Below are 24661 nucleotides of genomic sequence, written 5' to 3'. Positions count from 1 at the left end.
TGCTGCGTGCGGGTTTTTCTCTAGTTGTGGCGAGCGGGGGCTACTCTTCGTTGTGCTGAGCGGGCTTCTCTTTGCGGTGACTTCTTGTTGCGGAGCACGGGCTCTAGGTGCGCGGGCTTCAGTAGTTGTGGTGCGCGGGCTTCAGTAGTTGTGCCTTGCTGGCTCTAGAGCACAGGCTCAGTAGCTGTGGCACAGGGGCTTAGTTGCTCCGTGGCATGTGGGATCTTCCCAGACCAGGGCTCGAACCCGTGTCCCCTGCATTGGCAGGCGGATTCTTAACGACTGAGCCACCAGGGAAGTCCCGCAATGCTCACTTCTTAATCACAAGAAACAGGATCAGTAATGCCTTTAAATCTAATAATAGAGAACCCAGAATCAACTTGGAGATGCGAGTCTCCAAGATGGCCTCCACTGACCCCCACCCCCTGGTATTCACATCCTTGTGTAGTTCCCTCTACATTGTGTCAGGAATGGTTTGAATGACCAATAGAATGTGGTAGAAGTGCTTATATTAAAAAGAAGAAAGATATAAAACCGGTGATCCACCGTAAGATTCTTCCACAATAAGAAACTTAAAAAAGAAACGCATTTTAAATCCAAAGTAAGAAAAAGTAATAGAATAACAAAGATAAAAGCATAAATCAGGGCTTCCCTGGTGGCGCAGTGGTTGAGAATCTGCCTGCCAATGCAGGGGACACAGGTTCGAGCCCTGGTCTGGGAAGATCCCACATGCCGCGGAGCAACTGGGCCCGTGAGCCACAACTGCTGAGCCTGCGCGTCTGGAGCCTGTGCTCTGCAACGGGAGAGGCCCCGATAGTGAGAGGCCCGCGCACCGCGATGAAGAGTGGCCCCTGCTCGCCGCAACTGGAGAAAGCCCTCGCACAGAAACGAAGACCCAACACAGCCAAAAATAAATAATAAATAAATAATTTTTTTAAAAAAAGCATAAATCAATGAAAGAGAAAGTAGATAAAGAACTGGAAAAAAGTCAATGAAACCAAATCTTGTTCTTTGTAAAAAGCAATAAAATTGATAAATGTCTAGCGGGATTCATGAAGAAAACAAGAGAAACACAAATAACCAATATCTGGAATGAAAGAGACAACATTGCTACAGATCCTACAGACATAAAAATTAATAAGGCAATATTTTGAACAACTTTATGTGATTAATTCAACAATTAAGATTAAACAGAAATTCCTTCAGAGACACAACCTACCAAATTTCACTCAAGAAGAAATAACCTGTATAGTTGTACATAAATTTTAAAAATTGAATTCATAGTTTTAAAACTTCCCATACACCAATCATTAGAGGAATGTAAATTAAAATCACAGTGATATACCACTTCATACCCATTAGAATGGCTATTATCAAAAATAGAAAATAGCAAGTGTTGGTAAGAATGTGGAGAAATCACAACCCTTGTGCATTGCTGCTGGAATGTAAAATGACAGCCACTGTGGAAAACAGTATGACAATTCCTCAAAAAGTCAAACATAGAATTGCCATATGATCCAGCAATTCCAATTCTGGGTATATACCCCAAAGAATTGAAAGCAAGGATTTGACAAAATATTTGTATACCCATGTTCATAGCAGCATTATTCACAATAGACAAAAGGTGGAAACAACCCAAGTGTCTATCAATGGATAAATAATAAACAAAATGCAGTATATGCATTTAATAGAATATTATTTAGCCTTAAAAAGGAATGAAATTCTGACATGCTACATCATGGATGAACCCTAATGACATGCTAAGTGAAACAAGCCAAACACAAAAAAGACAAATATTGTATGATTCCACCTTTTTTTGTTTTTTGGCAGTGCTGTGTGGCTTGCGGGATCTTAGTTCCCTGACCAGGGATTGAATCCGCACCCTCAGCAGTGAAGGCGCATAGTCCTAACCACTGGACTGGCAGGGAATTCCCTGTATGATTCCACTTATATGAGGTAACTAGATTAGTCAAATTCATAGAGAAAGAAAATAGAATGGTGGTTACCAGGGAATGGGGATGGGGTGTTGGGGGGTGTTATTGTTTAAGGGGTAGAGAGAATCAGTCTGGAAAGATTATAAAGGTCTGGAGAGAGATGGTGGTAATGGTTGCACAACATGAATATACTTAATGCCACTGAACTGTACACCTAAAAATGGTTAAAATGGTAAATTTTATGTTATGTATGTTTTATCACTATAATAATAAAAGACTTTCCATAAAAAAATTCCAAGCTCAAATAGTTTCATTGTGAATTCTACCAAATATTTATGGAAGAAATAACACTAATTCTACAAAACTCTTCCAGAAAATAGAAAAGAATATTTCCCAACCCATTTTATAAAGCCAATATTATCCTAACACCAAAACCTGACAAATACATTACAATAAAAAACAGAAGAAGGAAAAAAAAAGCTATAGGCCCTCAAAAACATATATGCAAAAGTCATTAACAGAATTTTAGCAAATTAAATCCTGCAATGTATAAGAGGATAACAAATCATAAGCAAGTGAGGTTTATCCTGAGAATGCAAGGTTGGCTTAATATTAGAGAATCAATCAATGTAATTAATTCACCATATTTAAAAGACTAAAAAAGAAAAACTATATTGATCACCTCAATAGAGGCAGAAGAGCACTGACAAAATTCAGCACCAATTCATGATGAAAATTCTCAATAAACTAGGAATAGAAAGGAACTTCTTCAACCTAAGGGTGAGCATCTACACAAAATCTATAGTCAACATCATACTCAGTGGTGAAAGGGTGAATGCTTTCCACTTAAGGTCAGGAATAAGGCAAACATGTCTACTCTTAACAGTTCTATTCAGTATTGTAGTAGAGGTCCTAGCCAGTGCAGTGAGGCAAGAAAAAGAACTAAAAGGCATATTTATTGGAATGAAAAGAGTTAACTGTCTTTTTTTAAAAATTAATTATTTATTTATTTTTGGCTGCATTGGGTCTTCGTTGCTGTGCGCGGGCTTTCTCTAGTTGCGGAGAGCAGGGCCTACTCTTCATAGTGGTGTGAGGGCTTCTCATTGCGGTGGCTTCTCTTGTTGTGGAGCATGGGCTCTAGGGGCATGGGCTTCAGCAGTTGTGGCACGTGGGCTCAGTAGCTCCGCGGCATGTGGGATCTTCCCAGACCAGGGATCGAACCCGTGTCCCCTGCATTGGTAGGTGGATTCTTAACCACTGTGCCACCAGGGAAGTCCAGAGTTAACTGTCTTTATTCACATATAACATAACTGTATATATAGGAATTCCTAAGGAATCTACAAAAAATTACTAGAATAATGAATTAAGCAAGCTTTCAAGATTCAAGATAACATACAAAAAACCACTGTATTTCTATATACTAGCATGATCAAGTAAAAGGAGAAAATTAAAAAATACATATATAGCTTAAAAACGTAAAACAGGGACAAATTTAATAAAATATCTTCAAGACCTGTATGATGAAAACTATAAGACATTGCTGAAAGAAAATTTTAAAGTCCTAAATAAGTTGAAAAAATATCACACTCATAAATCCTAATAAAAAATACCAGCAGGTGGGAGATGTCTGCAAAAGTGTCAAAGTAGGGAACTCCAAGAACCTGTCCCTCCATAGAAATGCAAAAAAAAAAAAAAAAAGTCAGAATTAACTTTGGAAAATACTCAAAACTACTCAAAGGTTTACAGCAACCAAATGTATGCCGAATCAAGAAAAAGGTGACTTTTTTTCATATATATATATATATATATATTCTTTTTTAATTTTATTTATTTATTTATTTATTTTTGGCTGAGTTGGGTCTCCATTGCTGCATGCAGGCTTTCTCTAGTTGCAGGGAGCAGGGGCTACTCTTCGTTGCGGTGCCCAGGCTTCTCATTGCGGTGGCTTCTCTTGTTGCAGAGCACGGGCTCTAGGTGCGAGAACTTCAGTAATTGTGGCATGTGGGCTCAGTAGTTGTGGCTCGCAGGCTCCAAAGCTCAGGCTCAGTAGCTGTGGCACGTGGGCTTAGTTGCTCTGCGGCATGTGGGATCTTCCCGGACGAGGGCTCGAAGCAATGTCCCTTGCATTAGCAGGCAGATTCTTAACCACTGCACCACCAGGGAAGCCCCAAGAAAAAGGTGACTTAAGGCATTAAAGAAATTATTTGTCAAACCACTAACTGCCTACAAGCTAAAGTAATTGAGATTTTACAGTCTACAGATGACAAATAACACAGTCTTCAAAAATAGTTTAGAAAACTCACTAAACATACAGGCAACTACAACCCACATCAAGCAATAACAACACACCCTGAGGAAAGGGAAGAATGTGATTTCCAAAGTTACCACATTATACAGTTGACCTTTGAACAATGTGGGGTTTAGGAGTGCCAACCCTCTGTGCAGTCAAAATCCATGTATAACTTTACAGTCAGCCCTCCATATCCATGGTATCACATTTGCAGACCAACCACGGATTATGTTGTATTGTAGTATGTATTAAAAGTGAAAAAATGTATAAGTGGAACTGTGCAATTCAAACCTATGTTGTTCAAGGGTCCACTGTAATATCAAAATGTTAGCTTTTCAACAACAAAAAAATTATAAGGCATGCAAAGAAACAAGAAAATATGGCCCATTCATAGAAAAAAAAAGAAATTAACACAATCGATCTCTGAGGAAACACGGATATTGGACTTACTAAACAAAGATTTTAAATCGAAGAGCTAAAGGAAACGATGGACATCACTCCAGAAGAATGATGTTTCACCAAATAGAGAATATCGATGAAGAGATAGAAATTATAAAAAAGGAATCAAACAGATATTCTGAAGCTAAAAGTACAATAACTGAAATGAAAACTTCACTAGAAGACCTTCACAGCATATTTGAGCTGGCAGAAGAAAGAATCAGCAAACTTGAAGAGAGGTCCATTGAAGTTATTCAGAGTAGCAAAAAGAAAAAAGAATGAAGAAAAATAACCAAGCCTTAGAGACCAGTGGAGCACATCAAGTAAATCAATATATACAAAACAGGGGTCCCAGAAGTAGGGAAAGAAAGGTGCTGAAAGAATATTTGAAGAGATAATGATGAAAATGTCTCAAATTTGATAAAAGACAAGAACCTACAAAAATCAATTAAACACAAAAGAAGTCAGTAATGGAAGAAGTAATTACCAAAAAAAGTCACATAGAAATAAATACCAAAACAGAAGAAGTCTTTCCTTATCAGTAACTATTTTAAATGTAAATAAATTAAACTCTCCAATTAAAAGGCAGAGATTGACAGAATGGATAAAGAAGAACATGATCCAATTATATGCTATCTATAAGAGATTCATGTTAGTTTCATGAATGAAAGTGAAAGAAGGGAAAAATATATTCCATGCAAATAATTACTAAAAGAGAGTTGGGGAAGCAGTCTATATTAACATCAAACAAATAGATTTTTAAAAATTGTTACAAGAGACAAAGGTCATTATAAATTGATAAAAGGGTCAATTCATCAAGACGATATAACAATTGTAAACATATACCTACCTAACAAAAGAGCCCCCCACAAAATGAAGCAAAAATGGACAAAACTGAAGGGGGAAATGGACAGTTTTACAATAGTTGAAGATTTTAATACCTCAGTTTCAATAATGGATAGAACAACCAGAACAAAAGATCAATATGGAAATGGAGGACTTGACCAACACTATAAACCAACTAGACCTAGCAGACATATACAGAATAGTCCACCCCAAAACAACAAAGTGCTCATTCTTCTCAAGTGCACATGGAACGTTCTCCAGGATAGGCCATATGTTAAGCCACAAAACAAGTCTTAATAAATTTAAAAACACTGAAATCATATGAAGTATCTTCTTCAACCAAAATGGACTAAAACTAGAATTCACATAGGGAAAACTGGACAATTCACAAATATGTGGAAATTAAACAACCCTCTAAACAACCAATGGGTCAAAGAAGAAATCATAAGGAACATTAGGGAATTCTGAGATGAAGGAAAACAAAAATACAACATGCCAAAACTTACAGGATGCAGTGAAAGCAATGCTCAGAGGAAAACTTATAGTTGTAAACACCTGTATTAAAAAAGAAGACAGAGTTCCCTGGCAGTCCAGTGGTTAGGACTTGGTGCTTTCACTGCCATGGCCTGGGTTCAATCCCTGGTCGGGAAACTAAGATCCTGTAAGCTGGGCACAGTGTGACCAAAAAAAGAAGAAGAAAAATCTCAAATCAATAATCTGACTGTATAGCTAAAGGAACTAGAAGAAAAAGAGCAAACTAAACCTAAAACTAGCAGAAGGAAGGACATAATAAAGATTAGAGCCATGATTTTAAAAACTGAGAGTAGAAAATCAGTACACAAAATCAACAAAACCAAAATTTGGTTCTTCAAAACGATCAACAAAATTGAGTTTAGCTAGAGTGACTAAGAAAAAAAAGAGAGAATACTCAAATTACTAAAATCAGAAATGAAAGTGGGGACATTACTACCAACTTTACAGAAATAAAAAGGATTGTAAGAGAATACTATGAACAATTGTCCACCAACAAATTAGACAACCTAGATCAAATGGACAAATTCCTAGAAGCACATCAATTAAAAAAACTGACCCAGTAGAAGTAGAAAATTTGACCAGACCTATAGCAAGCAAAGAGATTGAATCAGTAATCAAAAATTTCCCAGCAAAGAAAAGCCCAGGCTTAGATGGCTTTGGTTGTAAATTTTCAGAAACATTTAAAGAAGAATTAACACCAATGCTTCTCAAACCTTTAAAAAAAAGAAAAAAGAAGAAGAAGATGATGAAGAAAAAAAGAAAAAGGAGGGAACTCTTCCTACCTCATTCTAAGAGGCCAGCGCTTGCCCTGATACCAAAATCAAAGACATCACAAAAAAAGAAAACTACAGACCAGTATCCTTTAAGAATATAAATACAAAACTCCTGAAGAAAACACTGGCAAACCAAATCCAGCAGCATATTAATAGGATTGTACACCATGACCAAGTGGGATTTTTCCCAGGAATTCAAAAGCAGTACAATATATAAAAGTCAATCAATGTAATATACCACACTAGTAGGATGAAAGAAAAAAATATGCTTAAAGACATTTGAGAAAAATCCAACGCCCTTTCACAGTAAAAACACTCAGCAACCAGGAGTGGAAAAGAACTTCTTCGATACGATAAAGGCCACATACGAAAATTCCACAGCTAACATCATACTCAATGGTGAAAGAATGACAGTTTTTGCCCTAAGATCAAGAACAAGACAAGGATGCCCACTATTGCCACTTTTATTCAATATTGTACTATAAGTTCTAGCCAGAGAAATTAGGCAGGAAAATGAAATAAAAGGCATCAAAATGGGAAAGGGAGGAGCAAAATCATCACTATTTGCAGGTGATATGATCTTATATATGAAAGATCCTACAGAATCCAGGAAAAATACTAGAGCTAATAAACTAATTCAGCAAAGTTGCAGCATAGCAGATCAACACATAAATATCAGTTGTACTTCTATATATTAGCAATAAACAAACTAGAAAGGTAAATTAAAGAAGTAAAACTGTCACTGTTTGCAGATGACATGATACTATACATAGAGAATCCTAAAACTGCCACCAGAAAACTGCTAGAGCTAATTAATGAATATGGTAAAGTTGCAGGATACAAAATTAATGCACAGAAATCTCTTGCATTCCTATACACTAATGATGAAAAATCTGAAAGAGAAATTATGGAAACACTCCCATTTACCATTGCAACAAAAAGAATAAAATATCTAGGAATAAACCTACCTAGGGAGACAAAAGACCTGTATGCAGAAAACTATAAGACACTGATGAAAGAAATTAAAGATGATACCAACAGATGGAGAGATATACCATGTTCTTGGATTGGAAGAATCAACATTGTGAAAATGACTATACTACCCAAAGCAATCTACAGATTCAATGCAATCCCTATCAAATTACCAATGGCATTTTTTACGGAGCTAGAACAAATCATCTTAAAATTTGTATGGAGACACAAAAGACCCCGAATAGCCAAAGCAATCTTGAGGGAAAAAAACGGAGCTGGAGGAATCAGACTCCCTGACTTCAGACTATACTACAAAGCTACAGTAATTAAGACAATATGGTACTGGCACAAAAACAGAAACATAGATCAATGGAACAAGATAGAAAGCCCAGAGATAAACCCACGCACCTATGGTCAACTAATCTATGACAAAGGAGGCAAAGATATACAATGGAGAAAAGACAGTCTCTTCAATAAGTGGTGCTGGGGAAACTGGACAGCTACATGTAAAAGAATGAAATTAGAACACTCCCTAACACCATACACAAAAATAAACTCAAAATGGATTAGAGACCTAAATGTAAGACTGGACACTATAAAACTCTTAGAGGAAAACATAGGAAGAATACTCTTTGACATAAATCACAGCAAGATCTTTTTTGATCCACCTCCTAGAGTAATGGAAATAAAAACAAAAATAAACAAATGGGACCTAATGAAACTTCAAAGCTTTTGCACAGCAAAGGAAACCATAAACAAGACGAAAAGACAACCCTCAGAATGGGAGAAAATATTTGCAAACGAATCAACGGACAAAGGATTAATCTCCAAAATATATAAACAGCTCATTCAGCTCAATATTAAAGAAATAAACACCCCAATCCAAAAATGGGCAGAAGACCTAAATAGACATTTCTCCAAAGAAGACATACAGACGGCCACGAAGCACATGAAAAGATGCTCAACATCACTAATTATTAGAGAAATGCAAATCAAAACTACAATGAGGTATCACCTCACACCAGTTAGAATGGGCATCATCAGAAAATCTACAAACAACAAATGCTGGAGAGGGTGTGGAGAAAAGGGAACCCTCTTGCACTGTTGGTGGGAATGTAAATTGATACAGCCACTATGGAGAACAATATGGAGGTTCCTTAAAAAACTAAAAATAGAATTACCATATGACCCAGCAATCCCACTACTGGGCATATACCCAGAGAAAACCATAATTCAAAAAGACACATGCACCCGAATGTTCATTGCAGCACTATTTACAATAGCCAGGTCATGGAAGCAACCTAAATGCCCATCAACAGACAAATGGATAAAGAAGTTGTGGTACATATATACAATGGAATATTACTCAGCCATAAAAAGGAACGAAATTGAGTCATTTGTTGAGACGTGGATGGATCTAGAGACTGTCATACAGAGTGAAGTAAGTCAGAAAGAGAAAAACAAATATCGTGTATTAACGCATGTATGTGGAACCTAGAAAAATGGTACAGATGAGCCGGTTTGCAGGGCAGAAGTTGAGACACAGATGTAGAGAACAGACATATGGACACCAAGGGGGGAAAACTGCGGTGGGGTGGGGATGGTGGTGTGCTGAATTGGGCGATTGGGATTGACATGTATACACTGATGTGTATAAAATGGATGACTAATAAGAACCTGCAGTATAAACAAACAAACAAAACAACTAATACTAAACTTTCATTGGGTTATTTGTATGGAAATATGTTAATATAAATGTTTCAGACATTACATGAAATTTCTAGAAATCTTATATGTTCTAGTATAATGTTATAAGTCATAATCCTAGTTATTACTTTAAAATGTATATCTCAGAAATAACTAATTTTCTTGTCAACTGCATTATTATGAACTTTCATCAAATCTTTAACCGTGGTCATTTTTAAGTCTTTTGTCATTTACAGACAGTTCTGGGTGTACTCTGATGCTTTTGTAAATATGTTCCTATAAAAGGGTTTCATCTTCAGGAAATTCATGGAAAAGACTCTGACAAGTACAGGTTTCTGGTACCTGACTGTACTGCTGAACTGAATGAATAAGCATTTTCAGAACTCTAATGAAAAACTGATGAGCTCGTAAAAGGGCTAACAAAAGATCAAGATGAAAAAAAAAATTAATTACATGGGACTGAGTGAACTGATGAGGATGAGTATAATTTTTGTGACTTTCTGTTTGAATTTAAAAAAAGAAAAAATCCCACAAGGACTCAGAGGCAAAGAATATACAAATCAATTTTCACTGCAAAGTAAAGGAGCTGTTACAGTGGAGGATTACTGGACTGAATGTCAATATTATGACATAGTATGAGTGTGTTTCATGTTTGGTAATTGCAATCATTGTTGCTTTTGTTGTGGTCATCCATGTACAATGCTTGGTGTCAGTCTATTTATCTCTTGTAAAAATAAAATACAGTGTGTGTGTGTGTGTGTGTGTGTGTGTGTGTGAAATAAATAAATAAATAAATAAATAAATTAAAAAAAAAAAAAAAAAGAAAAAAATTCATTACAATATCATCAAAAAAGAATAAACTACTTAGGAATAAATTCAGCCAAGGAGGTGCAGGACTTGTACACTGAAGACTACAAAATATTGCTTAAAAAAATTAAAGACAACCTGAATAAATGGAAAGACATCCCATGTTCATGTATTGGAAGACCTAATATTGTTAAGATGGCAACACTCTCAAAAGTGATCTACAGGGCTTCCCTGGTGGCGCAGTGGTTGAGAATCCACCTGCCAATGCAGGTGGATTCCTGGTCCGGGAAGATCCCACATGCCGCAGAGCAACTAAGCCTGTGTGCCACAAGTACTGAAGCCCACGCACCTAGAGCCCGTGCTCTGCAACAAGAGAGGCCACCGCAATGAGAAGCTCACGCACCTCAACGAAGAGTAGCCCCCGCTCACCACACTAGAGAGAAAAGCCCACATGCAAAAACGAAGACCCAACACAGCCATAAATAAATAAATAAATAAATAAAGGAGTAAGGGTGAGCTCAGATTTTAAAACGTAATATTTTTTAAAAGCAGGATTGGTGGGATTAAAGAATAATTGTAGAATAGGGTCAAACTGTCAGAAATACCATAACAATGGATTTTAAAAATCACTGTGTATTAAATATTGTTAAAAAACTGGATATATTTTAATACTGAATATAGATCTATACCTGACCATAACTAATCCAAACACCATTCGTTCATTTAACAAATACTTATTTGTATCAACTGTATGTTTAGTCACTCAGATGTTAGGGCAACAGCTGTGAATACAGTAGGCATAATCTTTGCCCTTAAAGTTTATAATCTGATGAAAGAAGCAAATAATAACAATAAACTACAATGAATATTTTGATCTGAGAAGTTCAGGGAGCTCTAAGAACATATGAAAGGGGAAAACATGCCTGAGGAACCAACGTTAAGCTAGCCCTGTGCATTGAGTAGGGAGAAAGGGCTGTACACAAAAGGAATTATATTTGTTTATAAAAAATGAAAATAAAATAGAGGCAAAAAGAAACAAGACATTTTTTAGAAACTGTAAGTTCAGTATGGCTGAAACATAAGAGAGGAAGCGTGACAAGACCTGAGGTTGGAGAAGTTGTCAGGGGCCAATCATATAGAGTCACAAACTCAAATGCCTACAGGTATAGGTAGATATTATAAACAGGTTTATTAAGCTGAATATAAAATAACAGGGAATGGCAGGAAACACAGCAGGCTGAAAAGTATAGTCTAAATGTTGTAGCCACTATCTCTTCCAGGTAATCACTGTCAGATTTTCATATAATCTAGAGAATCAGAAATCTTGGATTTTATTTGAAATTTCCCAATTAAAAAGAAACTTACACACCTAAATAAAAAACAAGATTTCAAACCAAGATAGTCTGCAGGCCACCAGATTGTGATCTCTGTCATAGAGGGTCCTATAAAACTACATTAAGAAGTTTAAACTTTACCTTAAAATCAATGGGAAGCCACCAAAGGAATTTAAATAGTAAATACATAATAATTTTTGTAGTTTTTGGAATACCATTCTAGCCACGGACAATATTGGAGGTTGGAATATCAGTTTAGAAGCTACTGTGAAAGTCTAGGTGAAAGACAGCAGTGTCTTCTTCACCTAGTAAGAAATGGGTTTGAGAGACATTTAGAAGAACTGACATGGCATTCAATAATGTACTGAATGTAGAAGGTGAAGGAGAAGGCAGAGTCAAGGGTGACTCTTGGGATTTTGTCTTAAACAGCTGGGCGAAAGGATCACTGGAGAAAAAGTAGGCTTGGGAGAGGGAAACAAATTTGACAGACAGTTAAAAATCAGATACTTACACATTTTAGAGGCATTAGAAACAGATTCATTCCTTATCCCTTTACCTCATAACTCCATTTCTGTTATTATACCATAGGAAAATTAACCAAAAGGAATAAAAATTGTACGAAGATACACAGTTATGCCATTTACAAAGTAAAAAAACTGTTAAAAATGCAAAAGTTCAAAGTTGGTGGCATGGTTGAACAATTGGCATATTAACCCTTTGGATTTTTAGAATAGAAAGTACTCCTATGTGGACCTGATGACACAAGGAAATGTGCATATGAAATAATTTTTAAAGGACCCTCAAATGACATACATACACAATGACCACAAATGCAGATATATGCATTAACAGAGATTGGAACAGAAAATTTGTAGAGGTATAAACTACTAAGTGTACTGTTTATTAGTTTATTTTGTGAAAGATAAAGGTGGGATATGCCATATACGTGCTTGCAAATCAACAAGTCAGGCAAGTCTAGTCAGTGTTCTCAGGATTCAAAGACCATCCTTTTAATTCCTACCTGGTAAATGATGGAAGTCAGGGATGCATTTATCATGACCACACCATCTTTCAGGGCTTTCACTACATTGTAAGATCCATTCACAGTAGTCAGCTGCTCTTCGAAATACTCTCTTGGGAATTGGTACATAATCCTGAGATTCTGAAAATCAGCCCAAAATCAACACAAACCTGAAGACATGCTTTTTCCCTAAAGCCATCTTAATCCCAAAGCATTAAAAAAAAAAAGTGTGGCTATGAATTCTGGGGGTTAAAGAAACAAAAACAAAATCTTTGCTCTCCCTCACCAAATTCTAAGTTGGAAAGATGTCATTTTAAAATGGTACTAGTTTTTGAAAGATCCATTAATGGCAAGTAATCAAAAATAGGAAGAGTCAAAGCTTATGAAAATTTTAGTGTAATCTGTGCTATTCCATAAATTGACAGTTCTCAGGGGAAAAAAATAATGGACACTGGAGAGTGACTACAACACTTCACATTTAATGGTCACACTATTACTCTCACCACTATAAAACTCTGGTGACCATCTCTGAAATGAAGTTGTAAAATGAGGATCCCCTCCAAAGTGTTATCATTGGTGACAACTTCATCTCTCTTCTATAATTCTAACCAGATTATATCTTTTACTTCTGGTTTAGCATTCCTCAAGGATAGAACTATTTAATAATAATAATAGTAAAGTAGTAACTTGCATTTCCAAAGGTAAAATCTGGAAGCAAAAGAAAAAAAGTCTTCCTAGCCAGAAAGACTGCCCACTCAAGGAGTTATCCTTAAAGGGGCTAGAAAAATACAAAAGAGAGACTCACATCTGAAATATAGACTTTTGTGCTGCTTTTATCAAATACTTCTACTGTAATAACATACACCTGCCCCACCTCTAGACTCCAACGGTCTCCAGGTTGGACTGTGAAACCTGCACACAAATCAAGAAACAAAAATATTAGAAGAGGCCAACATTTTTCTACAATGAATTAAAAAATACAGACTTTAAAAAGCAAAACTCAGTAATAGATGGAGATGGTTTCCAAAGTAGATCCTTTAGTTGCCTCTATAAAATTGTATAATAATTTGGGGTTCCAAAGATCCTGGCTTAACTTAGCTCATCTCAGGTATAAAGGAAACACTCTCACTTATATCTGTATACAAACGCCACCCCACCCCCAAACCCACAATTTTGCTCATTTCTGGTATGTCAGGCAAGATTTCAGCTGCTTTCAGTCAGATTCATTGTTTCATATGGCTTAAGGACATTAGGTTTCTCTTTTCCTTGTATAAAGTCTCTTTTTCTAACCCAACGTTGTATTACATGGAGCTTCATGTTTTTTAACAATCTGTTTCAAGATGCTTTACTCTTGCAGATAGCATTTAACCGGAACAATGTGAGAAAACATGTCAAATAAGGTTGAATTTGAAATTAGTTAAGTCTCAAAATGAAGCACTCTAGTCTTTAATGCACTCATTTCAGTGAAATACTTTAAGCTATTCAGTTTTCTGAAAATTATTATCTAAAAATACCTAAAAATCCAGGCTCTACAACATATATGGTGCAATTTGGGAGTCCAGACACAGATCGCATATGGACATCTTAATTTTTGCTTAAGGAAATTGTATGAGCTACAGTTGGGTGAAAAGAGAAATATGAGTTACCAAAAATAAATAAATAAGCCCACAAATGAAAGCAAATAAAAATTCTATCATCTTTTATTATCCACTGGAAAGCAAAACTTAAATGTGTATATTCTGAGAAAAATCTGAGGGCTCAGCAATCACAGGAATCAGGTATTCTTGAATTTCAAATATGAGGAAGACGAAATGAGAGAAAAAAGATCATGCTCCATGTTTTTAATATTCATTTAGCTGTGGAACTCTTTCCTCCTGCAAAATTCTTACATAGGAGCCCATTATGGAAAGCAGGACAAAGTGGCATTGCCCTGGCTAAAGAAATGGTCAGTGGTAGATGGAGAGGGAGGGAGAGGCATGACTTGCCATCCAGCCCAGCAACTTGCCTTGGGCTCTGCAGACAGTTTTAAAAATCACTAGTTGATTTTCTATTATCTGTGGCAATTCTTTAATACCAAAATGTTTTCTCTTTGCCAGCAAAGATACTTCTAGGTCACACATCATACTACCCATTATTCCCTTTCGTTAAATTTTAGCAGGGGACTTCCCTGTTGGTCCAGTGGTTAAGAATCCACCTTCCAATGCAGGGGACTCGGGTTCGATCCCTGGTCAGGGAACTAAGATCCCACATGCCGCGGGGCAACTAAGCCTAGGTCGCCGCAACTACTGAGCCCATGCGCTCTGGAGCCCCTGCACTGCAACAAAGAGCCCGCCCTCCCCAACTAAGACCTGACGTAGCCAAAGAAGTAAATATTTTAAAAAAATTTTAGCAGAAATAAAAATTTATTCTGTTAGCCTATACACAATCTAATTAGTAACGTACTTTCCTCTCAAAAGCTAAGAAGAAATTATTTCTGCTCTGAGAAATATATTTCTGAAACGACTTAACGGAAAACACTCATTATTTCAAAGTACACTAATTTAGAAGTTCTATTAATTCAGTCATGCACTAGGCTACAGTTTAGCACTACATTATCTACAGTGATAATGAAAGCAAAATATTTAATCTATTTCAGGGATCAAACTTTTAAAGCTGTCCCAGTACTCCAAATGAGCTACTAATATACATACAATTGATATGCTAATTAAAATTACTTTTTATCTATTCATTAGAGCAAATCTTTTAAACACTGTAGGCAACTCTGTGCCAATGTAGGTTTGGTTTTGATATGTACTGTATTCATAAAATATAAGAGCTAGAAGGAATCCAGGAGTACATCATTCCTTTCGTTTTGTTTGTTTGTTTGTTTTTTATTCCTTTCGTTTTTACAGACAAGGAAAGGATCTCGATAGGTCTCTACACCAGTTCATTCCTCCATTTTCAGAATAAGATATCTTCCTTTCATCTAATCCTTCCATCTGTTCTGAATCTCATGTTCTCTTGCCCCTCAGAAATCTTACTCCATCGATGGCGCTGCGAGTGGCGCGCAGCGTGCGGGCCGCGATCTGCAGCCTGCGCGCCATCTCTGCGCCCAACGCGCCCTGCCCGCCGCGGCCCTGGGGACTGCGGGCGGGCGCCGTCCGGGCGCTGCGCACCGGCCCCGCTCTGCTGTCGGGTCGTAAATTCACAGACAAACATGAATGGGTAACAACAGAAAACGGTGTTGGAACAGTGGGAATCAGCAATTTTGCACAGGAAGCTTTGGGAGATGTTGTTTACTGTAGTCTGCCTGAAGTGGGGACAAAATTGAACAAACAAGAGGAATTTGGTGCTTTGGAAAGTGTGAAAGCTGCTAGTGAACTCTATTCTCCTCTATCAGGAGAAGTAACTGAAATTAATGAAGCTCTAGCAGAAAATCCAGGACTTGTCAACAAATCTTGTTATGAAGATGGTTGGCTGATCAAGATGACACTCAGTAACCCTTCAGAACTAGATGAACTAATGAGTGAAGAAGCATATGAGAAATACATAAAATCTATTGAGGAGTGAAAATGGAACCCCTAAATAAACTAGTTTGAAACAAAAAAAAAAAAAAAAAAAGAAATCTTACTCCATCAACTGGCCTTCTTTTCTTCCATATCTCTGCCATCTCTCTGTTTAACTTACAGACATATTCAAGTTTCTCTTAACTTAAAAAAGTTCTCATGCCTTTTTCAAAGTTCTACCTTTTTGCCTCCTTCTTTTTAAAGCCAAGCTGTTTTTATTGAAAAAGTGATCCAAGACTTACTGGTTACTACAGTCTTTCAGTCTTTATCTTAGTCTTTATCTCTGCCTATTTCACCTGAGGAACATTCTCTTTGTAAATTCCTCACTTGGTTATCATGAAACCTCTCTCCTGGTTTTCCTACTACTTTTTTTTTTTTAAGATTTTTTTGATGTGGACCATTTTTAAAGTCTTTATTGAATTTGTTACAATATTGCTTCTGTTTTATGTTTTGGTTTTTTGTCTGCGAGGCACGTGGGATCTTAGCTCCCCGACCAGGGATAGAACCCACAGCCCCTGCACTGGAAAGCGAAGTCTTAACCACTGGACCACCAGGGAAGTCCCTCCTACTACTTTTTATATTTTATTTATTTATTTGGTTGTGCTGGGTCTTAGTTGTGGCAGGCGGCTCATTAGTTGTGGCACGCGAACTCTTAGTTGCGGCATGCATGTGGGATCTAATTCCCTGACCAGAGATTGAACCCGGGCCCCCTGCAGTGGGAGCATGGAGTCTTATCCACTGTGCCACTAGGGAAGTCCCCCTCCTAATACTTTTGTTGTTGTTGTTAATTTTTTTTTTAATTTTTATTTTTGGCTGTGCTGGGTCTTTGTTGCTGCACTCAGGCTTTTCTCTAGTTGTGGTGAGCGGGGGCTAGTCTTCGTTGTGGTGCGCGGGCTTCTCATTGCAGTGGCTTCTCTCGCTGTGGAGCATGGGCTCTAGGTGTGCGGGCTTCAGTAGTTGTGGCTTGCAGGCTCAGTAGTTGTGGCTCACGGGCTCTAGAGCGCAGGCTCAGTTGCTCCGTGGCATGTGGGATCTTCCCAGACCAGGGCTCGAACCCGTGTCCCCTGCATTGGCAGGCAGATTCTTAACCACTGCGCCACCAGGGAAGTCCCCTCCTACTACTTTTTAAACATTCTTTCTGGGCCTCCTTAAAGTTCCTCCTCTCCCATATGAACCTTACAAGCTAACATTCCACAGTTCTGTCTTCAGCTCTCTTCTCCTCTCACTCTGTATATTCTCCCTAGGTGATTTTGTCTACAACAACAGCTTCAACTATCACCTGGCTATAAACTGATAACTTTCAAATATCTGTCTTCATCCTGAATCTTTCTCCTCCAGATGCATTTCTGCTTGGATGTCTATCCCACAGATACTTCAAGTTAACATGTGAAAAACTAAACTAGTTTCCTTTTCCCTTAAACCTGCTCCTTCTTTTATATTACCCATCTCTCTGAACAACAGTACCACCAGCCACCCTAAGGCAGGTGCTGGAACAAGCTATGAATAGTCACCATCCATGTCAAGAGATAAATGTAGTGTATTTTAATAGTTACTACTTTGGAATAAATAACGATATGAACTGAGAATATGAAAAAAAAATCATGATAAGTCTGCCTGGGGAATTCAGGGTAGTGCCTGACACACAGCTGGGGCTCAGTAGATATCAAATGTCTTAGTTTATTTTGTAGGTACTATTGTATTTGTTCACAAATGTCCTAGGCACCTTAAAATGACTAGAGAACAAACAACTTTGAACCAAACCTCTCCTGAGTGTTTTAGACAAATAATATAACCAGCTAATTAACAAATACTATTCTACAAGAAATACTGTACCTTTCAAGACTGATAGGTTCTTACTCAGAGTTAAGCCTACTAAGCCCTACATAATTACTCCCTCTCCTACTCTATTACCTCTTCTACTACTTTCCCCTTATTCTCTGCACTCAGCAGCAGTGTCTTCCTTGCTCTTCTGTAAACATGCCAAACATGCTTCTGCTTCAGAACCTTTGCAATTGCTATTTCCTCTTCCTGGAGCTCCAGATATCTGTATGGTTCATTGCTCTGATGTGGCCTTATCAGAGAGGATTTCCCTAACTACCCTAAGTAAAATAGTCTGTATGCTTAGCACTTAGAGCAATGTTGAACATATAGTAGAAATATAATAGATATTATAATAGAAATATAATAGATATTTGCTGAATAAATTAATTTATTTGAGATTCAAAGATTCAAAAATAGGAAATATTTCAGTATCAAACACTGAGAATTTTATGAATTTTCTGAAAATTTCAGTTTTCTGAGAATTTTAATCTTTATACTGTTTTGTTTTCATTGACTATAGTAGAGCTAGCTTTATGTATCTCTCTTTGTTCAATCTTACAGAACAGGTCTAGTGAATTTTTTTTTAATTAATTAATTTATTTATTTTTAGCTGCACTGGGTCTTCGTTGCTGCACGTGGGCTTTCTTTAGTTGTGTCGAGTGGGGGCTGCTTTTTGTTGCGGTGCGCGGGCTTCTCATTGAGGTGGCTTCTCTTGTTTTGGAGCACAGGCTTTAGGCACGCGGGCTTCAGTAGTTGTGGCACACGGGCTCCGTAGTTGTGGCTTGCGGGCTCTAGAGAGCAGGCTCAGTAGTTGTGGCGCCCAGGCTTAGTTGCTCCACGGCATGTGGGATCTTCCCGGACCAGGGCTCAGACCCGTGTCCCCTGCATTGGCAGGTGGATTCTTAACCACTGCGCCACCAGGGAAGCCCAAGTTTAGTGAATTTTTAAAAATTACTCTCAATTTAACAAATATTAATTAAGTAGCCACTTCAGACAATACCATCTTTTCTCAATTATTCATGTGAAAATAGGAAAGAACAAATTAAATAACATTTACACAAGTTCCTCCAAACTGTTTTCCCCAGTCTCCTATTTATAATTTGATTGAGGTTGCACATAAGGTCTGAAGTCAACAGATTCCAAGTTCCAACTACTCTTCTGTACCTACCCTTTGTTAGAAATTATGACAATAATAATTTATAGTGCTTTGTTAAAAATAGAACCTATAGAAAATAAATGTAGTAGTATTATAATCGTGCTTAACTAATTATTTTACCAAGGAACATGTATAGCATGCTCAAGGAAATATAGATTGGCGGTGAAAACTTGAGCAAAAGGATACTTTTATGGATAAAGACAAGGTTAGCGTGGCCCAGTTGGACAGCAGTCACCATGGCTATTTTCTCATCCAGTAAAGCCACTTTTCCAGAAAGAGACACATTACGTGAAACTCTGTGGTTTTGCAATTCCAGTGTATAATGTTCCAGGGGAAATTTCACCTCTGTAAGACATGAAAGATACATAAATGTAATGAGGGCAGCCATTCCAACGGACAATGGTGTATTGTTGGATTATAAGAGGAAGCAGGTCTAAATAAGAGTACAATCTGCTTTTAATTTCCCTCACTATGATGAATTTCTACATGTAGCTATTTTGAGGAGAATGCTTTATGAGTTTATTGTTGGTATTGCTTATATTCTTAAAACTCAATGAACTGAGAGTAGGAGGAGGGATCCCCACTAAAGTTAAAGGACTAATGTTAATGGAGCAAATGCACACTTTATAAACTCAGTGGGACTTTGGGGGTCAATAGAGTATTCAGTTTTTTAGTTAATGAACTGAGTTTCTCAATAAACACCTTTTGCAAAGATCATTCAAGTCCCTTCTGGTAAAGTTTCTTCACTTGCCCTATAAAAGCTAGTAAACTTTTGGTTGTTGTTTTAATAGACAATTCAGATGTCTATGGGCACTGAAGCTAAGTAGCATTAGCCTGTTTAAGACATGGAGAATATCTCTGCTCAGTATTAGCTCATGTACAGCAATTAAGGAATATAGTTGATCTTTGAACAATGCAGGGGTTAGAGGAACTGACACCACCCCCCACCCCCTGACCACCATGCAGTTGAAAACCCGCATATTAGTCAACCCTCCGTAACCCCAGTTCTGCACTTGTGCACTCAGCCAACCACGCATCGTGTAGTACTGTAGTATTTATTGAAAAAAATCCGTGTATAAGTGGACCTGCACAGTTCAAACCCGTGTTGTTCAAGGGTAAACTGTACTTTATCACAAAATCTAAAGACAGAAAGTAGTATTTTGCATACATAATGTGGAGTTGTTTCTCTTGTCAGCAGAAAGGATTTGGGAAATGTTAGTCTTAGGAAAAGATAAGATATTTACCTGTCATTCTTCCCTGAACCATTTTTGCAACTCGATATTTAATATATGCTCCTACTAAGAGATAAATATCATGGGATGGTATAAGAAATATATTCTCCAAAACAAGCAGACGTATCAATGCTGCTGCCACTTTCTAAAAGAAGAAGGAAAAAAACACAAAGTTTCCATAGGCAAAATCCTCAAGGTCATCTTCCTCGTTAAAGTTTACTTTTAATAAGTTTCTTCTAAAATATTTTATCAAGATTTAAAAAATGCTTTCCTAATCACAGATCATAATTTCAGTTAGCCTTAAAAAGTGATCATGAGACTTCCCTGGTGGCGCAGTGGTTAAGAATCTGCCTGCCAATGCAGGGGACACGGGTTCGAGCCCTGGTCTGGGAAGATGCCACATGCTGCGGAGCAACTAAGCCTGTGTGCCGCAACTACTGAGCCTGCGCTCTAGAGCCTGCGAGCCACAACTACTGAAGCCCACGCACCTAGAGCCCGTGCTCCGCAACAAGAGAAGCCACCGCGATGAAAAGCCCAAGCAGCGCAAGGAAGAGTAGCCCCCGCTTGCAGCAACTAGAGAAATCCCGCGCGCAGCAACAAAGACCAAACACAGCCAGAAATAAATTAATTAATTAATTTTTAAAAAGTGATCATGTCAGCTCGGTGCTTTGTGACCACCTAGAGGGGTGGGATAGGGAGAGTGGGAGGGAGGGAGACGCAAGAGGGAAGAGATATGGGAACATGTGTATATGTATAACTGATTCACTCTGTTATAAAGCAGAAACTAACACACCATTGTAAAGCAATTATACTCCAATAAAGATGTTAAAAAAAAAGTGATCATGAATATTAATACTATATTAACTTTCTAAGTAAGTCACTCAAACAAAGAATAGAAAATGACAAGCTTTCTAAAGGAGAAGAGTAGGTAAATAAAAAGGCACTATGCTAAAATGGGAAAAGGTAAGACTTAACGGTATGCCATGGAAACTCTTTTAACCAACTTCCAGCGAACTGAATTAGATTAAGTTACTCTATATCCCTTGTTGAACATATTGATTCTTGTGAAGGCTTACTCAATACAAGGTTAATAGGCTGCTCTCTAGATGTCCACACACATTCCTGCCACTTGAATTAAATGCTCACCAAAAGACATTTGTTTTTCCCAACGCTGTTTATGTCAGTTGCACTTTTAATTATAATTACATTAAAAAACCATTATATGAAAAGAGTTGTTGTTTCTATAAAAATTTAAATGTTTTGAAAAGAAGTTAAAGGTAAGCTGCTAAAATGTACTGCTATCAAATTAGGTGTAGGTGAGAAATGTAAAAGACTGGGGAAAAATCCTTGAAAAATATAGAATCCTGCACTCAAATTGTTTCACACGTGTAATTTTTCACTTGACCATAAAATAAAATGAAAAATGAAAAAAAAAGAAACTAGAAGCTGTAATTTATGCAAGAACGAGTATGTATATTTCTAACCAGTGAACTCACAGCCAAAGTTCTTGGACCTACACTTCAAAGGATTGGTGAATAAAATGCAGTTACATGTTTTAAGAGAAAATGTCAGTTGTAATTGGGTAATAACATGTTTAAGGAAGACAAGTTTTTAAAAAATGAACAAAAATAAAAAATAAAAAATGTTTATCCATTTCAAATGACTTTTTCAATTGGCCCAAATCATATCAGGTAGAGGGCTTCTACTAAGAAAAACATAAAAACTATATATTCCATAGGCAAGACTATTAAATGAAACTTTATAGCACAAACATTTTACCTTATAGAATGGTTCAGAAATTCGAACTTTTACAACAGCAGCACCAGTTCTAATCCCAGACACCAAAATCATATCTCCTTGTTTCTCTTCCTTTTCCATCTCAGCTATATACACAGGGGGAGAATATTCTGCTTCAGAGTATTTCAAAATCCTAAAGAGATAAAATAAGGTTTGTTTCTAGTAAATTAATGAGTCTTATTCCAAAAGGCTCTGAGAGACTTTAAACATAATCTCTTCAATGTCTATATAGTGTCAAAAGTTTTAAATTTCCACAAGGACTAGATAGAAGAAAAGTACTTAATATGCTTCTGGCTAAAACTGTTGTAGGACTAAAACCTGTATTGTCTGAGAGCTATTACTTGGTACTGAAGACAAAATTTCATACTATTATCCGCTCACTGTATTTCGGCACGCGTAGATAGCTTGAACAATAAAACTGGCAGAAGATACACCTGACAAATAATGGTACAGTCCTGAGCTCATGAACTCCTCTGCAGTGGCTCAGATTAAACTATCATAAAGGTACCTAAATCCATGCCATATGTCATTCTACCAAAGACATTTCCCCCTGATAAATTTATCTGTTCCAAAAAGTTCCAGATAGAAAGATTATCAAAGCCCACACAAATGATTGCTGTTCAGTGTGGTACCCAAAGGCAGATGTCTCCTTCAAAGTCAGATGGTTATGTTTGATTTCAAGGTTACCTAATTTTGCTAGACAGTTCTTCTCTTGCTGATTCATTTTCCTGGGCAATGCTCCACTCAAACATCATCCCTGCCAAACTACTAAAAGTATTTCCTGTAGAGCAAGCCAAAAGCAGACAAGACAGAATCACATATTCAAAAATATTCAGGTATCTTTAACAAGAAAGGGAAACCTAACTAGAAAATTATTTTTAGGCTTCTTTCATTAACAAATAGAAACACTATCATTAATGAATTAAAACACAAATACCAGGAAGACCCCTACACAAACAATGTAAGTACTGTTGTCGTATAAGCCTTCTAAAAGTGAAAAGGACTCAAGCTGATTAAATTCTGGTTGACAAAATTATGGCATATTCTGTTCCTTTTGACATAAAGGCCACCTTATAGTCTACCTCAGGGTTGACAGGTATCTCTAAATCCTGATCCCTTCAATAAAAATTTTTATAAAAACTAGAGTTGAATATTTCTAATACATTAATTTTTCAGATTTAGAAAATCACTCTTTACTAGTTTACAAAGAAAGAAGCAATGCATTTAAATGTTTTTTTTTTACATATTACATTAATATAGTATATTAAAAGCATGTAAAATCAGTCTCAAGAAAGATAAAATTATAAAACTTTTTCACAGGTTTACATTTAATTTTCCTGGCCTATAGAAAGTAGACTGATCAAAACAGAGCTAAAAATATATTCCAAAAAATGTTCTTAATTGTTGATCTAGGGACCATTAAAACTCAGTGGCAGAATCTGGATTTTAATTAGGAAATTTTAATGAAAGTATGTAGCTAATACATCAAACCATACTCAGAATTATTAATTCCTCATGCACATGAACTTCATATGAGAAAATAAATATTATTTCCAATCTACTTTTATCTCTCAAATTGCTGTTTCCAAATGCTAAACACAAAGGTGTTTATTCTATGTAATTTTGTTGAATCCTTTGACATTCTTTACCTTCAGCATCCAATGCCCTCACCATCAGTTCCAGTGGTGAATCATCTACATAGAGTTCCCGGGTTCGAGATATAATTTCAATGCTGTCTATCACATCAACCTTAACATCACAGCGCAGTTCATGGTCAGTCACTACAATGAACCCCAAAACTGAGAATTTAGTTCAACAGGTCATGAATCTTTTAAATGTCTCATACACTCAGGAGCTTATTCTAAATACTAAGAAAAAGAAAGGCTGTTAACAGTTCCTTTCAACCTGTGGAAGAAAACAGCATAGCAACAAAATATAAAAGCATCTGTTTACAAAAAGAGACACTAGACTAGTGATTCCCAAACACTCATCTATAATGATGTTTTCATTCATCCATGGAAAAATGAGAAAAGTAAGAATTTTAAAACAGTAATAAAATTAAATATATTCACTTCAAAGGAATATACTTTATTCTTACGTTCTATATTACTTTTTAAAAATTTTATTTATTTATTCATTTTTAGCTGCGTTGGGTCTTTGCTGCTGCCTGCGGGCTTTTTCTAGTTGCGGTGAGCCGGGGCTACTCTTCGCTGCTGTGCGCGGGCTTCTCATCACGGTGGCTTCTCTTGTTGCCGAGCATGGGCTCTAGGCGCGCGGGCTTCAGTAGTTGTGGCTCGTGGGCTCTAGAGCGCAGGCTCAGTAGTTGTGGCACACGGGCTTAGCTGCTGCATGGCATGTGGGATCTTCCCGGACCAGGGCTCCAACCCGTGTCCCCTGCATTGGCAGGCGGATTTTTAACCACTGTGCCACCAGGGAAGTCCCTGTATATTACTT

The 24661-nt window shown here is 37.1% G+C and overlaps 2 protein-coding genes across 2 annotated transcripts in view; one reads left to right on the top strand and one right to left on the bottom strand.

The window, feature by feature from the left end:
- The window catches only part of NUP210L (nucleoporin 210 like), a 73211-nt gene extending 49315 nt beyond the window's left edge, over window positions 1–23896 (bottom strand). The window contains exons 1-8 of the mRNA XM_061183427.1: window positions 23857–23896; window positions 22895–22988; window positions 22190–22340; window positions 20423–20555; window positions 19365–19523; window positions 14171–14239; window positions 13462–13568; window positions 12657–12797 (exon numbers count right to left, since the gene is read on the bottom strand). Of these exons, the coding sequence (XP_061039410.1) occupies window positions 12657–12797; window positions 13462–13568; window positions 14171–14239; window positions 19365–19523; window positions 20423–20555; window positions 22190–22340; window positions 22895–22988; window positions 23857–23881 (879 nt within the window). The 5' untranslated portion in view covers window positions 23882–23896. The remainder of the gene's footprint in view (window positions 1–12656; window positions 12798–13461; window positions 13569–14170; window positions 14240–19364; window positions 19524–20422; window positions 20556–22189; window positions 22341–22894; window positions 22989–23856) is intronic.
- LOC133088148 (glycine cleavage system H protein, mitochondrial) lies at window positions 15684–16232 on the top strand. The gene has a single exon (XM_061185959.1). The coding sequence runs from the start codon at window positions 15684–15686 to the stop codon at window positions 16203–16205; it is 522 nt and encodes a 173-aa protein (XP_061041942.1). The 3' UTR covers window positions 16206–16232.
- Window positions 23897–24661: the final 765 nt, after the last annotated feature.

The sequence above is a fragment of the Eubalaena glacialis genome, chromosome 3 (genome assembly GCF_028564815.1).
Source record: "Eubalaena glacialis isolate mEubGla1 chromosome 3, mEubGla1.1.hap2.+ XY, whole genome shotgun sequence".
NCBI lineage: Eukaryota > Metazoa > Chordata > Mammalia > Artiodactyla > Balaenidae > Eubalaena > Eubalaena glacialis.
The sequence above is the reverse complement of the archived record's forward strand: the minus strand, read 5'-3'. Positions and strand labels throughout refer to the sequence as shown.